This window comes from Lycorma delicatula, chromosome 11 (genome assembly GCF_047948215.1).
Source record: "Lycorma delicatula isolate Av1 chromosome 11, ASM4794821v1, whole genome shotgun sequence".
In the NCBI taxonomy this organism is placed as follows: domain Eukaryota; kingdom Metazoa; phylum Arthropoda; class Insecta; order Hemiptera; family Fulgoridae; genus Lycorma; species Lycorma delicatula.
The window spans coordinates 66891596-66918045 of NC_134465.1; the positions used below are offsets into that span (position 1 = coordinate 66891596).

Sequence of the window (26450 nt, forward strand, 5' to 3'; positions counted from 1 at the left end):
GATCCAATTAAGCTAACTTCAGAATCAATATGCTGAATCACCAGTATAAGAAGTGTTTTTACACTGAGATAGTATTAAAAAAAAAAATGTAACTAAATGTGATGCATTAAAAAAATAATGAAAATTATACTGAAGATAAAAATTAAAAACAAAAAACCTTCATCACACATATATAAAAAAAAAAAAATATCAAGACATATCAACCAGGGTTAATAGTGGAAGGAAATGTGAATAATAAAATATACATTAGAGTAATTTCACAATAAAAAACAGTACAATTAAAACAGTTTTAAAAAAATTTAACAAAAATTTATGCATAATGCATTTTCTTTAAAAAAATAAAGGTTGTAAGGAACAGACTGGAAAGTAGAAAATTATTTAAGTTATTGATAACAAAAAAAAAATTAATACACAGTAAAATACATACTATTAATATTAGGTTTTGTAGCATTAGAATTCTTCATCGTTTCATCACTTTTACTATCTCCAGCATTTCTGAGGAAAAGAAAAAGAAAAATTAGCTTACTGCATTATTATTATTATTAACAAGCAATAATAAATAAAACAAATTATATAATAAAGCAGCACAAGAAATATTTTACAAACTACTCTAGTATTTAAATTGTCACGAAGTTAAAAAAAAATTATGGGAACATTATTCAAGTATTAACGATCATTTGATTAACGATCAAAGCAATATGGTTGAAAGCTCAATTTAAAAAGTAAATTACCAATATCATCGAACACTCTCATTAATTGTAAATGATTAGCAGAACCAAGAGAGAAGTTACTGAAGAGGTGGAGTTATGCCTTGTGTGAAAGATTTTGAGTGACATTTAAGGTAACGAGTACCAGCAAAATTTGTTCTAAAACTATTAAACTTTTCACAAAAGCAACACCGACAGAACAATTGTTACCCAACATTCTTGATGGCTCAGAATTAGTCAAATGTGTAATAACAGGTGACAAAACATGAGTGTAAAAATTATGATATTGAAATGAAAGTCCAATCATCCCAACAGAAGCTTCCTGAAAAACCAGATCAAAAAAAGCATATAGAGTTCAATTGAATATTAAGGTTCTTCTTACTGTTTTTTTCCAATTGCAATGGGGTCATCCATTATGAATTCTTACCAAAAAGGCCATATGGTCAGGTCAGCAAACAGTATTAATTACCAGTATTAAAAGGTATATATGTGGAATCAAAGAGAAATATTGCAAATACGGATAAAAAATTTTTGGATTTTGCGTCACAATAATGCTCAGCTCACACTTTACTATTAATCTGTAATTATTTAACCAAAAATAACATCAAACTAATGCCTGTCTTTGTATTCTACAAATATGGCATTCTATAACTTTTTCTAGTTCTCACTGATAAACAGAACATTAAAAGACAATGACTTGTGATGATAGATAAAATAAAGGAAAAATCTCTAAATAAACTTAAATCTATACCAATAAACACTTTCCCCAAATATTCTAATTTGACACCCATCTCTGGAGACTACTTTCAAAGGAATATATCAATGTAGAAGAAAAAGGATTTTTTTTTATAAAAATTACAATTATATATATATATATATATGAAATTTTAAAATGGTCCTGGATTGGCAACATATTTTGAAATAGTAAGTGAAAAATTACTACTTCAAAATCAGGTTTCATAAATTGACATCATTTATGTAATCATAATATGGTGGGTTTTACATCCACCAATCACTTTAACAGCTACTGTTGGAAACAACTACAGAGAGCAAAATACATGCACAATCCAATATTACTGAGGTAATGGATGCATGTCTACTGTAACATATGATGAAAATATTTAACATGAATTTAAGTGATAAAAGAAAATACTGCGAGAATTGGAATCTAAGTGGAAAGATGCTACAATATTATCCAAATTATCTGAAAATGCACTATATTTACTGATATGCAAAATATTGCTTCAAAAAATGTTACCAGCACATCAATAAATGAAGGTCAAAAAGTACCTTACATATGCGCAGTATAACATATCTGAAGCAACCATCACACAATCCTGACTTGGTGCCAGCTTATTCTTACTTGTTCAACGTTTGAAATTTACTTGAAAACAAAGTAGATACAAAGATCCTGATGGCATCATCAATGATACAACAAAGCATCTGAAGTTTCTAAGAATTGCTTCAAGGAATGTTTTCAAAAACTTTAACAAAAAATTCTAGCTAGTTAAGGTAAATACTTTGAAGTATATTTTTTACTTACACAGGTTTTATTTTTAAATAAATGTAAGCTAGGAAGTTTTTGAAACTGTTTTGTTTAATTAATTAGTAATGAAATTTACAAATACAATATTTTATATTTGGAATGATTTAGAAATACCAACCAGTTTTAATTCTTCTTATCCATTATTTTATCAGTTCACTTTTACGTAAGCATTAACAGACAGAACATAATTTAATAATTAATAGAAGTGCAGCAATAATTTTAACCAATAATTTTAATATTCCAGATGAGATAAAAGTACAGCAGTGTTAAAAATTATTTATGATAGTTTTAATCATATAAAAACAAATGTACAGGGTATAGTTACTATAAAATTTATTTATTTATTTATTTTTTTATTTAAAAAAATTTGCTTTATCAAAAAAGGGGTATCATGTATCTATATTTTTCTGGCTAGAATATTCCAGAAGGTGTTGGCTAAACTTAAGGGACCAATTCAGAACATCAAAGTAAACAAGAAGTTCATGCGGACAAATCCCTTACTTGCCATTTTCCCTCTATCTCCAATGTTTTATAAACTTTTGTTCCCCTGACAACAGCTATAGGGTGTCCTGAGAGGTGTTGGCCAAACTTAAAGGACTGATTAATACATCGAAGCAAGTAAAACCCTTCACATAAAAAATGACTTACCTCGTTTTATTTTCCCCCTGTTCACCATTTACTGTTTTTTTAATAAGAATTTGTATTTTAATAGATCAAGATTTTTTTTTTAAATTTGGTAATTAAATACCCAACATTTACAAAATAAATAGGTTTGAAAAGTTTCCCTACGAAAATTACAAAATTGTAGCTATTTAAATTTGTTAATCATAATAGTTCCGTAAATATTAGTCTTATAGAATTTTTATTAGATAAATTGTTAAGCCTTTCATTGTGAATAAAACGACATCTCATTTATTCAAATCTGTTTACAAACAAACAGCTGTAATATGTCTAAAATTTTTATAATGGAACACAAATATTACACATTAAAACAGGCAAAAAATTGTCAGACTTCATAATTTACAGTCCACACTCCCCCTTTAGATAAGCAAGTAAGGTGGTGTCTGATTTCACATTAATTATTTTTCTTCTACCATTAAACAGATTCTACATTTACAAGAGATTTAATTTAAATATCTTCTTACAAGAAAAATATACAAAGAGTTATTAATTTTTTACATGAAGTAGCACCGTTACATTCATTATCAGCTAGTGAAATATCACCAGAACTTCTAGGAACATTCTGTAAATACCAATTTCTAAATTTTTTTATCTAAAATTGTTTTCCAAAATAATTTCCATCTGTATTTTGTAATTTATTTGGTCGATTTTTAGTAAAAATAATATAATCATTAATATTTAAAAACCCAATGGTACATTTGAAATAAAGGTTTGTAAAGTATGAAACCAAGAAAGTTATATATAATCCTTTGTTGTCTATATTAAATTTAAATCTATTGAAAATTAAATAAAATATTATAATATTTAAAGTATTCAGTAACTTCCATATAATTAGTGCTTCAACAAAATATTTACAGAATATTAACACAATGTATCATTTCTATTTTTTTTAACTGCAATCTAGCAGCACTATTTGTCACTATCTTAATTTGTAATAAGCTTTTCAAAATTCATCAAAAAATGAGAGATGAATCATAATGAGCCACATAATTCAAAGTAAAGGAACGGGTTAATAGCACTGACCTGCATACACAAGTCACCATATGATTTTGATAACTGCTCCAAAAATAACAAGCAAAATAGAATCATATCCACATATACAAAAGTTACCCACTTTTGTTTGCAAATTTCAACTTCGGGACCTCAACTTAAAGTAACGAGAGAAAAACTGGGAATCCAACAAAGCTTTAACCCGTGTAATATTTTTTTCTTATAGCACATAATAGTATCTGGGAAAGGAAAAAAGAAAAAAGTTATTTTTAGACTAATCAGTTCAGTAGTTAGTGCTTCTGTCCACCATACACGTCATATGCAAACTATGCTACAAACTAGATATCCCTGACAAAATCAACCAGATTTTGTAAAAAAAAGAGAACGCAGAAGTAGGCAAAACATATATTAACCAAAAAAATAAATTTCTATTTTAATTAATAAATATTTAAAATACTTACTTTGTATGCTCACCACTTTCTGAATTTGACTGCGGTTTAGCTGCTGCTTTTTTCTTCTGTGTATTATGTTTGTCTGATGGCTGTTGCTGTCCATCAGTTGGATTTTTTTTCGGTTCTTGTGGTTGTGACTGTTTCCGTCGCGTTTTCTTTCCAGGTGCCTTATTCATCTGATTTGTATTCTGCTGATTAGGTTCTTGATTAAAATAAGGTATAAATGGAGACTGATTGGTATTAAACATATATTGTGGGTTTCCTTGAGGAAAACTATTAGGATCCATTGGTATATTATAACCACCTGATGGTTGCAGTGGAAATTGTTGCGGTGGCTGCGTAAAATTCTCATTACGTACAAGATAAAAACCTTGAATGGGTTGATTTATATCAAGAAACTGTTTGTTGTTAAAAAAAGGATTCATCGGTTGAGAAGGATGAGAACATGAATCTTCAGTAAATTTTGAAGTATTTTTTAATTTATCATTTGAATTTGCCTGTCCAAAAAATGGATTGGAAGCACAATCAATATTATTAGTATTTAGAGGAAAATCTTGATAAGGAGATGTTAGATGATTCACTGATGGAGAAACTGGGAAATTAAATTTATCCTTATAACAGTAATTATCTTTTAACTGGTTGTAAGTATTATTTAAATCATTTGATTTACTTGTTCCAGGAAACCAAGCCGGGTCACTGTAAGACTTTCCTCCATTATTCCCATTACTTTCTGCTTTCATATATTTAGATGAGTTGCTAAAAAAAAATATTTAGTTTTAAATACTTCAAAAATACAACTCTAATAATATTTTTTTTTTTTTTTTTTTTGTCTTCAGTCATTTGACTGGTTTGATGCAGCTCTCCAAGATTCCCTATCTAGTGCTAGTCGTTTCATTTCAGTATACCCTCTACATCCTACATCCCTAACAATTTGTTTTACATATTCCAAACGTGGCCTGCCTACACAATATTTCCCTTCTACCTGTCCTTCCAAAATTAAAGCGACTATTCCAGGATGCCTTAGTATGTGGCCTATAAGTCTGTCTCTTCTTTTAACTATATTTTTCCAAATGCTTCTTTCTTCATCTATTTGCCGCAATACCTCCTCATTTGTCACTTTATCCACCCATCTGATTTTTAACATTCTCCTATAGCACCACATTTCAAAAGCTTCTAACCTTTTCTTCTCAGATACTCCGATTGTCCAAGTTTCACTTCCATATAAAGCGACACTCCAAACATACACTTTCAAAAATCTTTTCCTGACATTTAAATTAATTTTTGATGTAAACAACTTATATTTCTTACTGAAGGCTCGTTTAGCTTGTGCTATTCGGCATTTTATATCGCTCCTGCTTCGCCCATCTTTAGTAATTCTACTTCCCAAATAACAAAATTCTTCTACCTCCATAATCTTTTCTCCTCCTATTTTCACATTCAGTGGTCCATCTTTGTTATTTCTACTACATTTCATTACTTTTGTTTTGTTCTTGTTTATTTTCATGCGATAGTTCTTGCCTAGGACTTCATCTATGCCGTCACTGTTTCTTCTAAATCCTTTTTATTCTCGGCTAGAATTACTATATCATCAGCAAATCGTAGCATCTTTATCTTTTCACCTTGTACTGTTACTCCGAATCTAAATTGTTCTTTAACATCATTAACTGCTAGTTCCATGTAAAGATTAAAAAGTAACGGAGATAGAGAACATCCTTGTCGGACTCCCTTTCTTATTATGGCTTCTTTCTTATGTTCTTCAATTGCTACTGTTGCTGTTTGGTTCCTGTACGTGTTAGCAATTGTTCTTCTATCTCTGTATTTGAACCCTAATTTTTTTAAAATGCTGAACATTTTATTCCAGTCTACGTTATCGAATGCCTTTTCTAGGTCTATAAACGCCAAGTATGTTGGTTTGTTTTTCTTTAATCTTCCTTCTACTATTAATCTGAGGCCTAAAATTGCTTCCCTTGTCCCTATACTTTTCCTGAGACCAAATTGGTCTTCTCCTAACACTTCCTCCACTCTCCTCTCAATTCTTCTGTATAGAATTCTAGTTAAGATTTTTGATGCGTGACTAGTTAAACTAATTGTTCTGTATTCTTCACATTTATCTGCCCCTGATTTCTTTGGTATCATTACTATAACACTTTTTTTGAAGTCTGACGGAAATTCCTCTTTTTCATAAATATTACACACCAGTTTGTATAATCTATCAATCGCCTCCTCCCCTGCACTGCGCAGTAATTCTACAGGTATTCCGTCTATTCCAGGAGCCTTTCTGCCATTTAAATCTTTTAATGCTCTCTTAAATTCAGATCTCAGTATTGTTTCTCCCATTTCATCCTCCTCAATTTCCTCTTCTTCCTCTATAAAACCATTTTCTAATTCATTTCCTCCGTATAACTCTTCAATATATTCCACCCATCTATCGACTTTACCTTTCGTATTATATATAGGTGTACCATCTTTGTTTAACACATTATTAGATTTTAATTTATGTACCCCAAAATTTTCCTTAACTTTCCTGTATGCTCCGTCTATTTTACCAATCTTCATTTCTCTTTCCACTTCTGAACACTTTTCTTTAATCCACTCTTCTTTCGCCAGTTTGCACTTTCTGTTTATAGCATTTCTTAATTGCCGATAGTTCCTTTTACTTTCTTCATCACTAGCATTCTTATATTTTCTACGTTCATCCATCAGCTGCAATATATCGTCTGAAACCCAAGGTTTTCTACCAGTTCTCTTTATTCCGCCTAAGTTTGCTTCTGCTGATTTAAGAATTTCCTTTTTAACATTCTCCCATTCTTCTTCTATATTTTCTACCTTATCTTTTTTAGTCAGACCTCTTGCGATGTCCTCCTCAAAAATCTTCTTTACCTCCTCTTCCTCAAGCTTCTCTAAATTCCACCGATTCATCTGACACCTTTTCTTCAGGTTTTTAAACCCCAATCTACATTTCATTATCACCAAATTATGGTCGCTATCAATGTCTGCTCCAGGGTAAGTTTTCCTTCCTTGCCTTTTCCAATGCTTGCATTCCAATCTCCAACTATTATTAAATTTTCATCTCCTTTTACGTGTTTAATTGCTTCATCAATCTCTTCGTATACACATTCTACCTCATCATCATCATGGGTGCTTGTAGGCATATAGACGTTAACAATCGTTGTCGGTTTAGGTTTTGAATTTATCCTTATTACAATGACTCTATCGCTATGCGTCTTGAAATACTCCACTCTCCTCCCTATTTTCTTGTTCATCACGAAACCTACTCCTGCCTGCCCATTATTTGACGCTGAGTTAATTACTCTAAAGTCACCCGACCAAAAGTCGCCTTCCTCTTCCCACCGAACCTCTCTAATTCCTACTATATCCACGTTTACCCTATCCATTTCCCTTTTTAAATTCTCTAGCCTACCAACCTTTTTTAAGCTTCTAACATTCCACGCTCCGACTCGTAGAATGTTATTTTTTACTTTTCTGGTGACCCCTTCCTTAGTAGTCCCCACCCGGAGATCCGAACGGGGGACTATTTTACCTCCGGAATATTTTACCAAGGAAGGCGCCTCCATTATTGCTTTTGAAAATGCAGAGCCACATTTTCTTGGAAAAAAAAAAAAGCTGTAGTTTTCCATTGCTTTCAGCTGCGCAGTACTCAGAGGACTGAGTGATGCTGATATGGCCGTTTAAGTCATTGTGACTTACGCCCCTAACAACTACTGAAAGAGCTGCTGCCCTCTTTCAGGAATCATTCCTTAGTCTGGCTCTCAACAGATACCTCTCCGATATGGTTGCACCTTCGGTCCAGCTACTCTGTATCCCTGAGCACTCAAGCCCCCTCACCAACGGCAAGGTCACATGATTCATAGAGGAGGAATAATAATACTAACAGCAATATTTATATAATTACTCTAGTAATGTAAAGTATGACGGTTGTTCAAAACGTTCTCAACAAAGAGAACAGCATTTTTCTGATTTTTTTTTTCCATGTAATCAGTCTCTTGCAATTTGATATATTTAGATTAATGACTTTCCAACTTTTTAATATTCTTAGTATAATGTGATTTATCAGACTTTGCAAAATAAACAGTTGTCACTCACAGCTTTCACCTCTTAATTTGAAACGAATCTTTGTCTAGCAAGCCATTTATTAGCCTTTAAAAAGAGGAAATAATCATTAGGAGCCACATCTATTAAATAAAGCACATGCATTATCGTAGAGAAAAAACACTTCTATCTGGGCAGATATGGGAATTTGGTCCGAATAGCAACTTTCAATTGGTCCAGTATAGTAAAAACATAATAATCCTTGATGATGGTCCAACATTTTCTTCAGATAGTTTATAAGCACCACAATTTTTATGATGGGTTATCAATACGTGAACCTCACTGTTAAATTTTGTTTTCTTTAATGGAAAACAGCTTCTGAAATAATAGTGATGTTTCAAAGGTTTTTAAAAAGAAACTTTAAGAATTATAATTGGTTCACTAGTAATTATATATTTCAAATGAGGGGAAATATCACTTGAAGACCAACTAAGATCTCACTAAACTTTCACTATTAGTAATAAAAAAATCTTGAAAAATTTTCCAATTCAATTTACAAAGATTGCTGTCAGGCTGTTGAAGAGATTTCTGAATTGATTTATGTTTTGAAGCTCTTGCTAATGAATTTTAATGGTGATTTGGAACATAAAAAAATTATGCCAAATTTTTTTAATTGTGTGATTTGAAACTAAAAAATTTGTGCCTTGGTTATTTATAAATCAGACAACCATGTACACAGATCATATTAATGTGTTGTGATTTGAAGGATCAACTTTAAAATAATCTGACTTTTCTAAAATTGTGACAAGTGATAACAATGTTATGACCCAGAAACAAAACGACAATTGCCAGTGGAAATCACAGAGTACACCGAGATCAAAAAAGCATAAAACATTTAACCAAATGTGAAGGCAATGTTGGTATGTGCTTTTCAATGGGATTCTGTTAACAGAAAATGAATCAACATCTCTACTTGTATATGTTGAGAAGATTGTATGTGATAAAAATGAGAGTGGAAGAATCGTGAGATAAGTTTCTGTACCATAAAAAAGCTCTATGTGACCAATTGTTTCTGTCAAAAACAAGATGGCCATATCCCTCACCTTTGCTATTTGCCCAACCTCACTCAACGTGACATCTTGTTCCTACAAATGAAAAAAAACTCAAAGGACAATTTTTTTGAATTAAAGATGAAGTGGAAGAAACGTCGCGGCATGCCGTGAAGAAAATTCATCTTGAAGAAACCCAAAGATGTTTCCACCATTTGAACAAATGGAATATACTTTTAAGGAAACTAAAATTTTCATAAGTAGAACTCATAAAAAATTATTTTTTTTTATAATTCTGGTTATTTTTGGGTACTCACATATGTAAATGAAAGTATCTAAAACATATAAATGTACATATACATAAGTGTATACAAACATAAATGTAAATGAAACATTAATGTATGCAGACACAAACGTTTTAAACAGAAAATTTTCTAAGTTTCATCCAATAGCCTGAAAGAGATCATGCTTTAAATCACCATTCGAGAAATTTGCAACACCAGTTAGTAGCAATACCCATCTTATCAAAAAATGAAGAATTGTTTAGGGGATCTGAACATTGCTAGGATTGTAACCTAATTATTGAAGTGTATAAAATAAGAACAATATTCTAACAGGTGAAAACATTTTCAAAAAACTAATTCCTGCAAAGATAAATAATGAGCTGAAAGTCAAGAACTTCACTACAGGCTGACATTTTTTTGTGACGAGGGTATAGTAATCAATTTGACAATCTATTAAAAAATATTTTCTAGTAAATGGTAAAAAGTGTCTAGTACTCTTACCCTGATACATTTTCTGCCAAAGCATCAAATTGCCGAAGTTTCTCATTTAAAAGAGCTGTAAGCAGAGATTAAGAAATAAATTAAAGATTTTCATAATAATAAAACCAAAAAACATATTTTTACAGGTATACATATTATTGAATATGTTGTCCAGTGAGTTTAATTAGCATTACCAACCTCCATGGTTGAGTAGGTAGCATCCTGACATTTCGTGCAGAGGTAACAGGTTCGAACCTTGGTCAGATGACCTTGGTCATCTTTTTATATGCGACCAATTTTCACTAATGACAATAACTGTTGATGCCAGCTCTTTCATAACAAAAAAAAAGATTAACATTATTAACAAAACACATTTATGAACACATGAAAACGGTAAGCTTAATATACACTAAACAATTTAAAAGGTTTGATAAAAAAATACGGGGAATTTTAGTTTTTCTCAAAAAATCTTTATTTATTCATCAATATTGATTTTGTCCCCTTCAAAGTACTCTTTTCAGATATACATTTGTGTCAGCGCTTTTTCCAATCTTTGAAGGAACTTTGGAATGCAATTTCTGGTATGGCATTTAGTTCCTTCAGCGATTCTGTCTTTATCTCTTCAAGCCATCTTTCATGGTTCTTTTCAGCTTGGAGAATAGGAAGAAGTCATAGGGAGCCATGTTTGGAAAATACAGAGGCTGAGGTATCATAATGGTGTTTTTGAAAATTCACAAACAAACAGTGAAATGTGAATAGGTGCAATTGCCTTGAACTGTTTCACCATAAATCTGGGCATTTCTTTGGATTGCTTCATGCAAACCGCCTAGTACTTGCAGGTCCTTGCATCCTTATTGAATCTTATAGTCATTTTCAACGTTGTAACTGGTTGATGTGCTGAAATATCTAGGGTACTCATCATCCTCAACATCTTCATGTCCTTCTTGGAAATGTTTGTACTACTTGTAAATGCTTGTTTTATTCATAGAAGAATAGTCATTCAACATTTTCATTGCAGTGCTGCAGTTTATTCCACTACTAAAGGAGAATTTAATGTAAATTATTTATTCCATTTTTTCCAGAAGTTAAAAATTGCCAACCATACAAAACACATGTAACCTCTTTGAAAGCCAAAAATAAACTAAGCATCCAATACAACTACCAATGTAAACATACATTAAGAAAAACTGAACAAACACAAAAAAAAAATTGTGGCAACTGAACTTATACAGCCTGTGAAATTAAAAAATTCTGTATACAGATTTTTAACAATACAAGCAAAAACTCAAAGATATCATACTCAATTATGACAAAACAGATGAACTGATACATTCTTTATTTCATAACCTTCAATTGAGTTCAGTTGATCATGCCAATTGTCAGTTTTACATGAATGACAATAATGCTCACCTGATTTTACTACTGATAATGAGTCCATAGATTCAAAGATCTTTTTATACAGATTGCTGAGGTTATATTAATCTTGCTATTTTGATGTGTTCATAAGTGGTTTTGTTAATGATGATATACATGTTTATGTGTGTATATGTATGTGTGTATATGGGGGGGGGTGTATGTACATATATATATATATATATATGTGTGTGTGCAAGTGTGCATATGTATGTATGTATGTGTGTGTGATAAATGCAATGTATATTATGAAATACAAGGTCTGTAAATAAAGTAATGAGACCGGTTTAGAAAGACCTTTTATTTACAATCCAATTACACGTGGACTCTCAAAATAGTTCCCTTGGCAAACCATGCAACACTTCAAATGGTTTTTCCACTCTTCATAGCAGTGTTGGACTCAGCAACCGGAATATCGCTTCAGATGGTCGGTTACATTTATGTTTTATACTGTTCCAAAATGGTCTCCTTTGAGGTGTTTTTTTAAAGTTGGTAACAGGAAAAAGTCACAGGGACACAATTCAGGTGAAAAGGATGGTTGAGGAACTATAGGAATGTTTTTCTTTGCCAAAAACTCATTAATTGAGAGTGCAGTGTGACAAGCTGCATTGTCTTGATGCAGGATCCGGTTGTCTTTGATGGCTGGTCTCACGCAGCCAACTCTTTTCCACAATCTTTCAAGAATTTCTAAAAAAAAAAAAAAAAATGGTTTACAGTCTGTTCTGTAAGCAAAAACTCCTTATGGACAATGCCATTTTTAATTTGCTCATTTTTTTCTTTTTTGGGACGTGGTGAGTTTGAAGTGTGCCACTCCTTGCTTTGGCGTTTTGTTTCTGGGTCGTACTCAAATAACCACGATTCATTACCAGTAACAACATTTTTTTAGAAAATCAGGGTCAGTTTCAATTCGCCTAGAAGATCGCGGCACACTTCCATTGTTGTTTTTCTGTTCAACACTGAGGTTTTTTGGGACCAATTTTGCAGACTTTTTTCATGTCCAATTTGTTTGTCAAAATTTGATGGACCATGGTATGGTTCACATTCAATTGTTCTGCAATCATTCTGACAGTTAATCGCCAGTCATACAGTATCAAATCTCAGATTTGCTCAACATTGGTGGCATGTTTTGACGTTAACAGTCTTCCAGAGTATGGATCATCTGCAGCTGATTCCCAGCCATCTGAAAATGCTTTAAACCACCAAAAGACTTGAGATTGTGACAGAGCGCCAACTCCATATGTCCTTTTCTATTTTGAAAAAGTTTCAGTTGCATTCTCACTGAGTTAAACAAACAAACTCGACTGCACAATATTGCTCATAATTAGTATCAGTCATTTTTGTAACGCACAACAAAAACTTGCATCATGAAAATTTTGCTTACGTCTCACATGGCAACAAGAGATTAAAAATATTAACACTTAATATAAATAAACTCTTCATGTAACCGTATGTTTACTAGTAACTTTACAATGTTGCCACTTTGGCTACCAAAAAAAAACTAGTCTCATTTCTTTATTTACAGACCTTGTATAGTATTTTATATTCACTTATAATGTAACTATAATATCTTTACAAAAATGTTAACATACTACAAGTAATAAATAAAATTAAAATAAAAGTATTCAGAAATTACGTATATTTTTTATTATATATTTATTTATACTACATTTAAAGAAATAAGATCCTTGTTATAGGGCTGAAAGAGTAATGATTACAATCAATTTTACAAAAATATATGAATATAAGAAAACATATAGTAGGGCCAGTTAACTATACATCAAGCTTTTATCTTCATGGCTCCCACACTAACATGAGTAGGCTATCATAGAGGGATATACTGACAGCAAAGAAGTGGAAGGAGATGGGTAGTTAGCTACCTCAACATTTACGAAGATAAATGCTGATGTTTGATAAAACAATGGCAACTTACGGTTGATATAACTGCTTCACATGTACTATCAGTCACGGAAATGCTCATTCCATTACTACAAAGCGCTTTGTGTTTCACAAAATCTATGTGAGGTAGGTTATAATATTAGTTCCAAAAATTAGAAATATGCCCGACAGGAAATTTTTCAGACTACTGAATCAATTTCAACAAGAAATAATTTTTTCATTTAATAGTCACATGTGACGGACATGGGTCCATCACTACACTCTCAAGTCAAAATCTGTAGTACGAAATAGCACAGCAATGGAAATCTTGACTTGTAAAAAAAAACATCTGTCAGGAGGAAGAGTCCTAACAACCATTTTTTGAAAGTTGAGAGGTGTACTACTTACTGATTTTCTCCACAAGTATCACTCTTTCAATGTTGCATACAACTGCCAGCACTTTCAATTTGTCCAAGAGTTAGCCAGCTTTGACAGAGAAAGCCACCTTTAAGAATAAAAGGCACTGTCACCCAAACAGAGATACGATTCTCCTTTACAATGCCAGCCCTCACACAGTCATTAGTATTTGAGATAAACTGGAAAACCTTACAAAAATCCTTATACAGTCCAGATTTATCCCCCTATGATTTATTTTTATTTGGGCCACTGAAAGAGACACTGGGAGGACATCAATTCCAGAGAGACAACAAAGTAGAGAAGTTTGAACACATCCTGAAATGTTTTATGAAAAAGGGATCCACAGTTCTCAGTGTTAGAACAACTAGTAGAACCTCAGGGAGACTACACAGAAAAGTAATAAATTTGTTTTATATTTTTATCCAGTACTAATAACTGTTAAAACAAAAGTTAGTTTATAACTAACTAACCCTCATAATAATAATATCTAACAGTAAAAGTAAATTCAATCTAAATAAAACAATAACTGTGTTTATAATAGAAAAAAAAAACAGATTGAACAAAACAAGCAAGGAAAATAATAATAAAGTATTGAAAACAAATGAAAAAAATAATAAATAAATAATAGTATCAGTGTGGGTTACTATTCCACCATCTGGCACATCACCAGATGGTGGACAGGGGTAAGCTCAGCAGATATGCAGGGTAAGTCAATCAAGTCACACAGTTTAAATATCTAGGTGAAACGATTCAGGAAAATGGAATCAAAAAAACAGCCAAATGAAATTAGATGGCAAAAAATGGAATCAGCATATCATCTCGCCTATAACATTTATAACAAAAATGCATCTTATACATATAAAATTATTACATTATAACACAGTCTTAAATCAGAATATCTCTTTGGATCAGAGATACTTTATTTTGAATAAAAAGGGAGATATAGAAAACACTGAGAAAATGGAACGCAAAATAATGAGAAAGATTCTAGGACCAAAATGTACTAGTGAACAATACAGACTCAGAAGCAATCAGGGAAGCAAACAGTACACAAATATTCACATGGTCATTAGAAAATGCAAGAACTTTATGAACACAAAAAAATGAACCCAAATAGACTTGCAAAACAAGTAGTAAAATTCTATGAAACCAGAAATAAACCAAATACAAACACTATGGAATGGATTGGTGAAATTAAAAATGACCTAAAGCTGGCAGGAATAATTAAAGCAAACCATTCGAAACAGAATAATTTTTGCATACAAAATTGAGAAATGACAAGTTGACTCATAGAGAAGACCGGAACACCTGGCTCCAGGTGTTCCGGAAAAAGAGACTCACAGAAGAAGATTGAAAGAAATATGGGCACAAAGAATGCAACAAAAAATGCCACTACGTACTTTGCATAATCATAAATGGGATTATCGAAAAAATAAAATAATACTAATACAGATTCAAGAGGCAAATCAAAAAATAATTATCACTCATTGTGAATAAATGAACGAAGAACTTAAGTATTAATTATAAAATTACAAGTTTGAAAACATTCAACTTTAAAAACAAATCTAAGAAAAAAAATGAACTAACTTTTGTTCCTGGTCAACAGTAATCAAAATATTTAATACAAATACCAATCTACATAGGGCACCTTACATAAAATTAACTAAATCTTAATTTTCAGTATGATTAAAAATTTTACAGAGCTGATTAGGATCTTTTACAGTAAGCAATCATTTTTTTAACAAATTTAATAATCACAATACTATGTAAACACATATATGAAGTAATAATTCGGTAGAATAAAATGGAAGAGAAAACAGGAGATAATTTTGAGGACGAGTAATATATAAACAAAGGTTAATATAATACTTACTATAATTTGACGATTTTAATTTCAGTAAATCAATATTATAAAGATCCAATTCATACTTTTTTTAGAGTTAAATCTAAATTTTTTCTCATTTCTGGAACGTATTGCCCATTTCACAGCAAGTATGTCAGTCTTTATGAAAAATTGCTTAACCCAAGGTACCCAGTTGAACTTTACATTACTGGAAGGGAAAGAGTCAAGCTCTAGTAGCCTGTTATAAATAATTCCAGATTACCTGCAATTCTCCCATACCAAAACTTTTACACAATCAGTTCACTGATAACTTCAAAATCATAGAAGCTACATATGCATTACTCATTTTTAAGAGAAATTATATAATTCAATGCAGATTTTATTAACTGAAATAATCAGATTATAAAAATTTATCTGCATCACATTCAATACTGGGTGTAAAAAAGAAAGAATATAGATACTCTGATTTATTATAATATCTCTTGAATGAGATGTAACTTACAGTATTCAATTAAGGTTAGAATCAAAAGAGCAGAAAGTGTCTGAAGAAAATGTTGAATATGTCAGGAAATCTTTCCTGTGCAACCCTAAAAAATTTGCTAGGAAGGCCAGCTGCTAACTAGCAATACCAGTGATGATAGAGTACGATATTTTAAGGAAACGCTTATACATGCCCCCATATCGTATACAATTGTTTTATTAAATGCCGTAACAAAATGTTTTTAATCAACCAAATTAAAAAAATTATTTGCTTGAATTTCTTTAAGAAATGAACACAGTCCAAAAATACTAATTTATCATGCACTAAATAAATAAGTTTAGCACTTCACCAACAAATTTTCTGATCGATTTATTTATCTAATAAACACTTAACTCACCATCATTATTACATGATGTAGAAGTTTCAGAAGTAGAATTAGTTTTTTGTAGATTAGCAATCGCTTCATTAAAAACTCTTTTTATCACATCTTCTTGAGTTTCTACAACAACAAAAAAATGCAAAAGAAAAGATTTAGGTAAGTAAATGAGATAAAATAATAGGAACCAGAAAAAAATTACAAAAATTTATTTTTAATTCTCTAAACTATAATTTAGAAACCTATCCTGATAAATTAGACAGTAATTTTTTTATTTTGAGTTAGATAATATAGACTAAGTAAGCTACTTTAAAATCAATACTGCACATTATGTACTTACTGATAATAATTAATACTTTTATTATGACTCCTTTTCGTATAAAATACATTCCCAGTGTCACGTGATATTTATTTATTCATTCATTTCGCTTGTAATATTTTATTCATCAGGTTTTAAGCATTTCATTTAAACTACAATAATTGTATGCTTGCAAGCACAAAAAAAAAAATAGCATGAAAAGGTGTAGAATATGACTAAGTGTCATTGTGTAATTTCCACACCATACAATAAGCAGAAAAATATTCATTAATTCTACATGAGCATTATCTTGCATAAATTTACAGTGTATATTTTATTCTTATAAAGAAAGTTGAATATATGCAATGAGAGTAATTAAGAGTATACAAACAAAAACATTTGAATGAATCTGCATAGATATATGCGTATAGAACGGCAAAATTTATGGATAAACAAAACTGTAAATTGTTTTTAAGAACTACAACTAAAATATTAAAAAAAATTCATATTTTTCAGCAAGAAAACTTAAATTGTAACTGTGGTGCTATCCTTAGAGTTCAAATACTTATTATTTCAAACTGCTTACATTTATAATTATCTCAAAGAAAAAATAGATAATTATAACTAAATTATATATATATAAAACACAGTCAACATAAAAACAATTAATTGTAAAAATGAATCTTATGACAAAAACATTATGAAACCAAAGAAATGGTGAAAAATACAAACCACTGAAAAACACAGTGTGGTATCCCTCAAAAAATAATTGTTTATCCTGAATCTGAAAAAAGAATATTTTGAAAATTACAAAGGTTTACTAACCACAGGGCGGTTACAATTACAAAAATAATAAATAGCAAACTAATGTGATGTGCTCTTAATGACTGAGTAGCTTGCTTGTTTTTTCTACACCAGTTGTTTGTTATATTTTGAAACAGCCTCATGATAAGTGAACCAATCTAACTTTAAAAATCAATTTTTTTTCAGTTTTGGGCAACCAACTGTTTTTTGAGAGATAACTTCACATTAAGTGTTTTTTGGGGGTTTGTATTATTCACAATCTTTTTTTCTTGTTTTTGTCATATGGATATTTACTAAAAATTTTACAATGAAATTGTTTTTTTGGTAGTTGTAATCAATTATTTTGGTTATAGTATCCTTCACCCTTTTCTCATAACGTATATGATGCTATAAAATAAATAGAAAACAAATGACCATTTTAGCTTCAAATTGTAGTTGTTGATTTATCCAGCAAAAACACTTATTTCAGATATAGGTATTATTACTAATAATAAATGTTGTAAGTGTATTATTTAAAAATCAGATGGGTGGATAAAGTGACAAATTGATGAAGAAAGAAGGATTTGGAAAAATATAGTTAAAAGAGACAGACTACACATAGGCCACATATTAAGGCATCCTGGAATAGTCGCTTTAATATTGGAAGGACAGGTAGAAGGAAAAAATTGTGCAGGCAGGCCACGTTTGGAATATGTAAAATAAATTGTTAGAGATGTAGGATGTAGGGGGTATACTGAAATGAAACGACTAGCACTAGATAGGGAATCTTGGACATCTACATTAAACCAGTCAAATGACTGAAGACAAAAAAAAGAAGTGTATTATTTCCATTTAAAAGGTATTATACAAGAAACGGAATCTTCAATTTTAAAAATAGTCATTTATGGAGCGAAGACAATCCAAAAGGTGCTGTTGGGAATAGTTTCCAACAGATTTCATGTTAATGTTTGGTGTGGAATTCAATATTTATGACAAAATTCTGGGATCATTTTTTTTCAATGAAACCTTACGGGAAATTTATACATTCATTTCTTAAAAAATAATTTTCCAGCTCTTTTGGAGGATGTAGCTTTACAAACTAGATTGCAAATGATTTTCCAGCACGATGGTGCAATGCCACATGTTTCTTCAACAGCTAGAAATCACCTGAATGCTAATTTTTTACACTGGATTGGACGTGATGGACCAATCAATTGGCTACCATGATCACTCGATTTAACGCGACTAGATCACTTCATTTGAAGCCATATGAAAACAATAGTATCCAACAAAAAGTTAATACTAAAGAAGAGTTACTCATTAAAATACTAAATGCTATTAAATTTAACAATAAATTCTGAAGTGATACGGAAAGCCATCGGAAATATTTTACATTAGACAGACTGCTGTGAACATGATGGAGGGAATTTCAAACAATTACTGTAACTGAGGTTTGTAATTATTTAACATTTCATATATTTTATTTTTGTTTTGCTGCGTTATGAAAACAATGTTTATTAGGTACAGAATAATACAATTTTCTGTCTATTCTTTGTACGTTTTGCTTCAATAAAAAAAAAACAATTTTTAAAAGTTTTTAGTTAATTTTTATTGACTGTATTTACATTAATTTTATCAGAATTTAATCTCTACAAGTTTTGTTACTAAATCTTTCACATTTATTAGTCATCAGATTAATAATCTATATTACAATTAAATGTATAAATAATTACAAAGTTTTTTCATAATAACCTTTTGATAAATTCTAGTATTTTCTAAACCCTGATAGCCTGCGCCATCTGACAGAATATATAAGGAAAAATGGAGGTTTCAATTTTTCTTGATAAGAAAAGAGTAAAACATATGATTGCAGCCTGCGCTATCAGATTAAATATAAATAAGGCTGGCTTGATGTTGGGGAAGAATAAAACTGTCGAATTCATTTTCCATGATGAAAAATATTAAAAACATGTAAATCTTGTCAATTAATGCATATTTAACAGAGTAAATAGCTGTTATATAAAGAAATATACATAACAAAGCCAAATTATCGGTTATCATGTTAGTTTATGTTTTTTTGGTGAACAAAAATCCATGACCTTTCGTAAGAAGCTATACCGTTACTGTGATTAACACCTACTTTATTGTTTTCTTGTCATTTTTTGGTGGAGATTCAACGCCCAAATGTGAGTCTTGATAAAAACACAAATAAATAAATAGCAGACCTAATTTTATCCAATGCACATTTTAGTTTAGTTGGCTTTTCTTGCAACACTTAAGATAAGAAATAAACTTTGTTCTACAGGCAAGTAAAAAAAAAAGTAGCTCCACAAGCATCACAAATTTGCTACCTCACTGAGAAGCAGTTGTCCTTCCAGCAACTGGAAGGTGATAGTATTGAATCACAGATAGAACAATTCCCATGACATTCAATCGAGGAAGAAAGAATAACAATAAGGTATTAACTTTGATCAGAGTTTATCATTCTGACAGGACTTAAGGTAGCAAAAATTATCTGGTTTTCAAATGAAATGTGAACACAGATTAAGACCTATGTTGACATTTTACATTTTTTAATGCTATTTTCCCATTCATCATCATTGTCAAACCTTTGTGATGCAAGCTACTGTTGAAGGTGCAGAAAAAGAAAACAATCACTGGGAGCTAAGTCAAGGCTACAGAGTGAATGAATGAAATTTTTCTACTGTCTGATTTGCTGTGTATAGATGGGCATTATCATGCAAACACAAATTCACAGGATAGGATCCCATGTCATTTGTTCCTTATAGTTCTAAGACTTTTAACATTTTGCAATGCGTATCAGCATTCACGGTCATTCTGCAATCACTAAATTTTCTTGTTTGAACTTCCTTAGTATAGGAGATGATGAATGCTGTCATGGATAACATCAACTGCTGTTTTGTCTCAAAGTTCATTAAATAAAAAAGTTTTCATTTCCAGTAATAAACAATTCATCACTTTCATTTTCATAATGCCATAAAAATTCATGTGCTGCAAATGGGGCTACGTAAAATTTCTTGGTATATGATGCGTACCATCATACACCAAGAAAAAATTCAGTCACTTGATCACCTGTGCCAAAGAATAACAGCACCTGTAGAAGTGACTCCTATAGTCATATTCTCCAGTGTTGGATGAGGTGAATTATTGGTTTGATGTCTGCAGGGCTGTAATCAGTGCTCCTATTGTTATGTAAAGAAGTAAAAAAAAAAACTACACTTTGTACTTTCATGTAATAAAGTACATAGATTTGCAATTCTAAATGTAATAAAGTCATTTAATTTAAAGTTGCAAAGTTCTTTTTTGGACAACTGGTAAATATCTGAAAAATAAAACTTTCTTCCAATGAAGTGAATACAGTGAACCATTAATATGTATGAAAAACTAAATGCTTCATAAAATCTAAGTTTGAAAGAAATATAGTAATTTTCAAAAAATCATTCTGTTAACAGAGTACACACAATTTTCTATTATTGATTCCAATATTAATTGCACCAGTTGCTGGAAATAAATTCTGCGTAGATTTTTGAATTGAAGAAAACAACAGTCATTTAAAATATCAAGATAAGTATTTTCATTAACAGTTTTTTGCAAAGAAAAAGAGCCCAATTTCATGATTTGTTATTAAATCACACCAAAGATTAGCTTTGGGTATTTCATATGATTTAAAAAAAATTACATGTTGATTTTCAGATATCTATGTTAAGGAATTATGTTTACTAACAAAACCATTAAGAAATTTCAATAGTGAATTGGAAACAATTTTCTCTAACATGGTTTTATTTCTTCCAGTAGCTTAAACAGAACTTTAAAATTATACAATTATACAAGTGCTAACTTTTATGTGGAGCTTTATAAGTAGTTTTTTTTTTGAAATTTATAACTTTATGCTTAAATGAGCAATGGATTTATTAGGACTTTTAATTGAAAATCGACTAATTTTTTCAAACACTTTCTTCTGACAATAATGGCCTTCAAATTGATTTGTTTTAAAACTGATCCATTTCCTTTGAACTAGTTGAACTGGCATTGTATATTATTTTCTTGTAATGACTTCTTTTTAAATCTATCCCAAATTGCACATTTAGCTAAAATTATTGGCTTCAGTGCATCGAGACATAAAACACACTGTGATTTTCCTTGAAGAAAAAACATAGTAAACAATGAAATACATATCTGCATATACAGACTAATGCAATGGTTAAAATGTCTGAAATATTTTGGGTAAGACATTTTGGTAATGCTACCAACATAATTTCTCAAAATGTCCTTAACACTTGATCCGAACTAATAAAACCCAACCATTCTTTTATAATGACTGTATCAATTATTTTAAAGATTGATTTTAGATAAAAAATTTACTTAACAAATTTAATAAACAATTTTAAAAAAGGACTTTAGAAATAGATTTGTATAGAGTGTTTCTAAAGGTTCTGGCAATCATTCAACGGGTGATAAGAAAGTGAGGAATCTAGCAGTGTTTATCTATTGAAAAATTAATAACCAGTTGTATGATTCACTTATACGGGAACATTTTAATTAAATTTTACAGTTAAATATAAATAAAATCTGTTTAAAAAAATTTGAAGAAGACTAATAAAACATGAAATCAAGTCTCATCTTACTCACTTGTCTGTAGGGGACTTAAAACTTAATGTGGTTAAAATTTCATGCACTTTGATCTAATTTGGTGCTTAATGGTTAATCTAGTTTAGTAATATTAAGCAAAATTAAAATATATATTTACATATATTTAGGATATGGAGCCTTGTTGGAACTGAGTCAAAAATGTAACAGAAGTTAGAATTTATGTAGATAAATAGTTTTTCAAAGTTTCATATGTTTTTAACAATATATCTTGGGAAATATACCAAAAACTCTAAAAAAAATTAAACCAATTATATCTCCACGTAAATAAAACAATTACTGTATCGAATTCCAATCTCCTACATGCCCCAACAAAAAATTGATTTTTTAAAATGGTGGGAAATACTACAATTCCTTGGAAGATGATCAAAATTTAATGGGACAATGCCTGCTTTATATATAAAATATTTGAGCCAAATTACTAGCTTTAATGTTCAAGCAATCCCGAAATATTTAATAAAATATAGGCATATTACACATATATATATATATATATATATATATATATATATATATATATATATTAATTTATGTACATTGATACACACATATACGTGTGTATCCATATATGGATATATACACGTAGATACACACATGTACGTACATAAATACACCCTTCAAGAACTTTTCTTTTCATGGATTTTATGTTTTTTTATTAGAGAAGAGATCGAGATTTACAAAAACTCCTGTATCCAAAACTCTGACTTAACACCATATTATCTTGACCAAAACATAAAAGATAAAGCAGTAGCTTTGTCTAAGAAAGAAAACGTTAAAAGACATTATCTAACAAATCATAAAAATTACGAAGAAGATTATCCACGTGGCACTGCGTTAAGAAAAACAAAAGTGCAACAACTGAAGGCACAAATAACTGCACAACAAAATAGTTTTTTAAAATACAATACAAATTCGAAGACAGCTACGATTGCTTCATTCAAAGTTGCTGAAACATTGATTAAACACAACAAACCGTTTCAAGATGGGGAAATATGGAAAGAGGCATTCATTAAAGCTGGAGAAGAATTGTTTCAGAATTTTAAAAATAAATCTGAAATAATGACATTAATCAAAAATATGTCGTTATCGCGAAATACAGTTATGCGTAGAACAGAAGGAATGAGCCGAAATCTTGAAGACATTTTACATGAAAACATTAATAAATGCGTTGTATTATCACTGCAGTTTGACGAATCTACAGACTATATCGGTACTGCACAATTATGTGTTTTTATTCGAATGGTTTTCGATGATATGTTGGTTACAGAAGAATTATTAACTATTACTCCAATGCATGATCGCACAAGAGGTCAAGATATCTTTGATTTATTTAAAAATTATATTGCACGAACAAATTTTCCAATCTGCAAGTTGGTATCAATAACCACTGACGGGGCTCCAGCAATGATTGGCAACAAAAGTGGCTTCGTTGCTTTGTGTAAAGGTGATGATGACATTCCAAATTTTATTGACTATCATTGTATCATACATACTCAAATATTATGTTCAAAAGTGTTAAAATTCAATCTACAGACTATATCGGTACTGCACAATTATGTGTTTTTATTCGAATGGTTTTCGATGATATGTTGGTTACAGAAGAATTATTAACTATTATTCCAATGCATGATCGCACAAGAGGTCAAGATATCTTTGATTTATTTAAAAATTTTATTGACTATCATTGTATCATACATACTCAAATATTATGTTCAAAAGTGTTAAAATTCAATCTACAGACTATATCGGTACTGCACAATTATGTGTTTTTATTCGAATGGTTTTCGATGATATGTTGGTTACAGAAGAATTATTAACTATTATTCCAATGCATGATCGCACAAGAGGTCAAGATATCTTTGATTTATTTAAAAATTATATTGCACGAACAAATTTTCCAATCTGCAAGTTGGTATCAATAACCACTGACGGGGCTCCAGCAATGATTGGCAACAAAAGTGGCTTCGTTGCTTTGTGTAAAGGTGATGATGACATTCCAAATTTTATTGACTATCATTGTATCATACATACTCAAATATTATGTTCAAAAGTGTTAAAATTCAATCATGTTATGGATGTTGCGTTTAAAATTGTAAATTCCATAAGATCTAAAAGTTTGTCACGTCGTCACTTTCGCGCTTTGCTGAATGAATGCGGTGAAGAACACAATGAACTGTTACTTCATACTGATGTAAGATGGTTAAGTCATGCTACATTTTTAGCAAGATTTAGAGAACTTCTGCCACAAATAACCTCATATTTACAATCTAAAGGTGATTCATATCCGCAATTAAATGATCAAGAATGGCTTCTCGATCTTGCTTTTTTCTGTGATGTTACTGAAAAATTAAACCAATTAAATCAGCAACTACAGGGTAAAGGTAAAACAATAATACATATGATTAGCATTTTGAAGTCATTTAAGGAAAAATTAAATATGCTTACAATGCAACTAAAGCGTCGTGATTTAAAACACTATCAAAATCTGGCAGATGAATCTAAAAATAACAAGACTGTTGCTTACGACAAATAAGCTGATGTTATTGGAATGCTTCTGAATGAATTTGATAGAAGATTTCTCAAACTAAGTGAACTTGAAGATATTGCCTGTTTTTTATCTTACCCATTTAATGACATCGACGTTGAAAGTCTTGCACAGAAACTTCACAATTTTCTTAATACTACTAATATAGCAGAATTAGAAGAAGAAATACTAAATATTAAATGCGATATAAATCTAAAATCAATGGTTTCAGATAGCAATTTTTGGAAACTAATAAGCAAAGATAAATATCCAAATATTTGGACATGCTGCTCTTATGCAATGCCAAGTTTCATCCAAATAAAAATTGTATGCTTAAAATTTGTTTTGTTCGTATTTATTTCTTGACATTGTTTTTTTTTAAATTTTAATTAATATTGTTGGAATTCATAAAATAAAAAATATGTTTTGTTCGTATTTATTTCTTAACATTGTATTTTTTTAAATTTTAATAAATATTGTTTGAATTCATAAAATAAAAAATATATCGTAGGCTTAGATTGCAAACCTGCTAACTCATATTCAGCATATTTTGCACAACTTTCTTAAAACGCATAAATTTTTTGCTTGTCACATGATTTCAATTAAATAGGTGCATAATAGCGGTGTTTCATAGCCAATGTAAGGTGTTTTTCTCTTTCTAATAGTGTGAAAATGTAATTTTTGACCAAAAGTGGAAGTTTGCAATTTAAATCGGCGATATAATGACTTCTTTAATTATCTTCTAAAATTTTAAAATTATTTGCCCATATCCATAGTCGACCGCAGACTATATTTTATGGAAAAAGTAGCCCCTAAAAGCTAAATGTTTGGCCACACCTGCACTAGACCAACCCGGTGGGTTTGGTATCCAGTCTGGAACTCAGATTCATCACTCCAATCATAATTCTACACTCCCAAAACCCATATCGGTTAACAGAAGAGGTGGCAAGCAACTGGAAAGTTACAATCACATATCACACATAATTTCTATCATCTTTGTGCTGTTTCACAATGTATGTGCTATTTGTTTTTTGTTACTTTGTCAATATTAACTTTTAAGAAATGTATATAAGATTTATTTCTAGTACTTTACGAATATTTTATAATAAAAAAAAAAGATGATGCAGAAAAGCATTTTATGGCTTAAAATGAAATCCCTTCCTGTTAATGACATCTAGTGTGGACCGTACTCCCAGCACCCTCTCTAGCCAGTTCTATAGGGTCCTTATCTTTTATCCTGGTGACTGTTTTACTGTCATATTGACTACAGTTGACTATGGACTCTGACTCAACAAAGTTATACCAAACATTCAGTAAAACATCCAGAATATCATACATTCAATCACAAAACCACATGAAATAAAAACTATGATGAAGGAGTTTAAAAAGTTTTAAGTTATGAGTATTTTTAACTGAAAAATGTTTAGTGCAATTAAAAATACTTTCTTTCTTAAGTTTAAATGGATCCAATTAAGCTAACTTCAGAATCAATATGCTGAATCACCAGTATAAGAAGTGTTTTTACACTGAGAT

The 26450-nt window shown here is 30.5% G+C and overlaps 1 protein-coding gene across 9 annotated transcripts in view; it reads right to left on the reverse strand.

Annotated features, from left to right (window-relative positions):
• The window catches only part of LOC142332080 (uncharacterized), a 127466-nt gene that overhangs the window by 28106 nt on the left and 72910 nt on the right, over window positions 1-26450 (reverse strand). For 7 of the 9 annotated variants that reach the window (XM_075378276.1, XM_075378277.1, XM_075378273.1 and 4 more), the window contains 4 exons: window positions 16666-16767; window positions 10261-10315; window positions 4386-5132; window positions 428-495 (listed from right to left, as the gene is read on the reverse strand). In XM_075378276.1, coding sequence (XP_075234391.1) covers window positions 428-495; window positions 4386-5132; window positions 10261-10315; window positions 16666-16767 — 972 coding nt within the window. The remainder of the gene's footprint in view (window positions 1-427; window positions 496-4385; window positions 5133-10260; window positions 10316-16665; window positions 16768-26450) is intronic. The other 2 variants (XM_075378279.1, XM_075378278.1) reach the window with 1 other exon arrangement.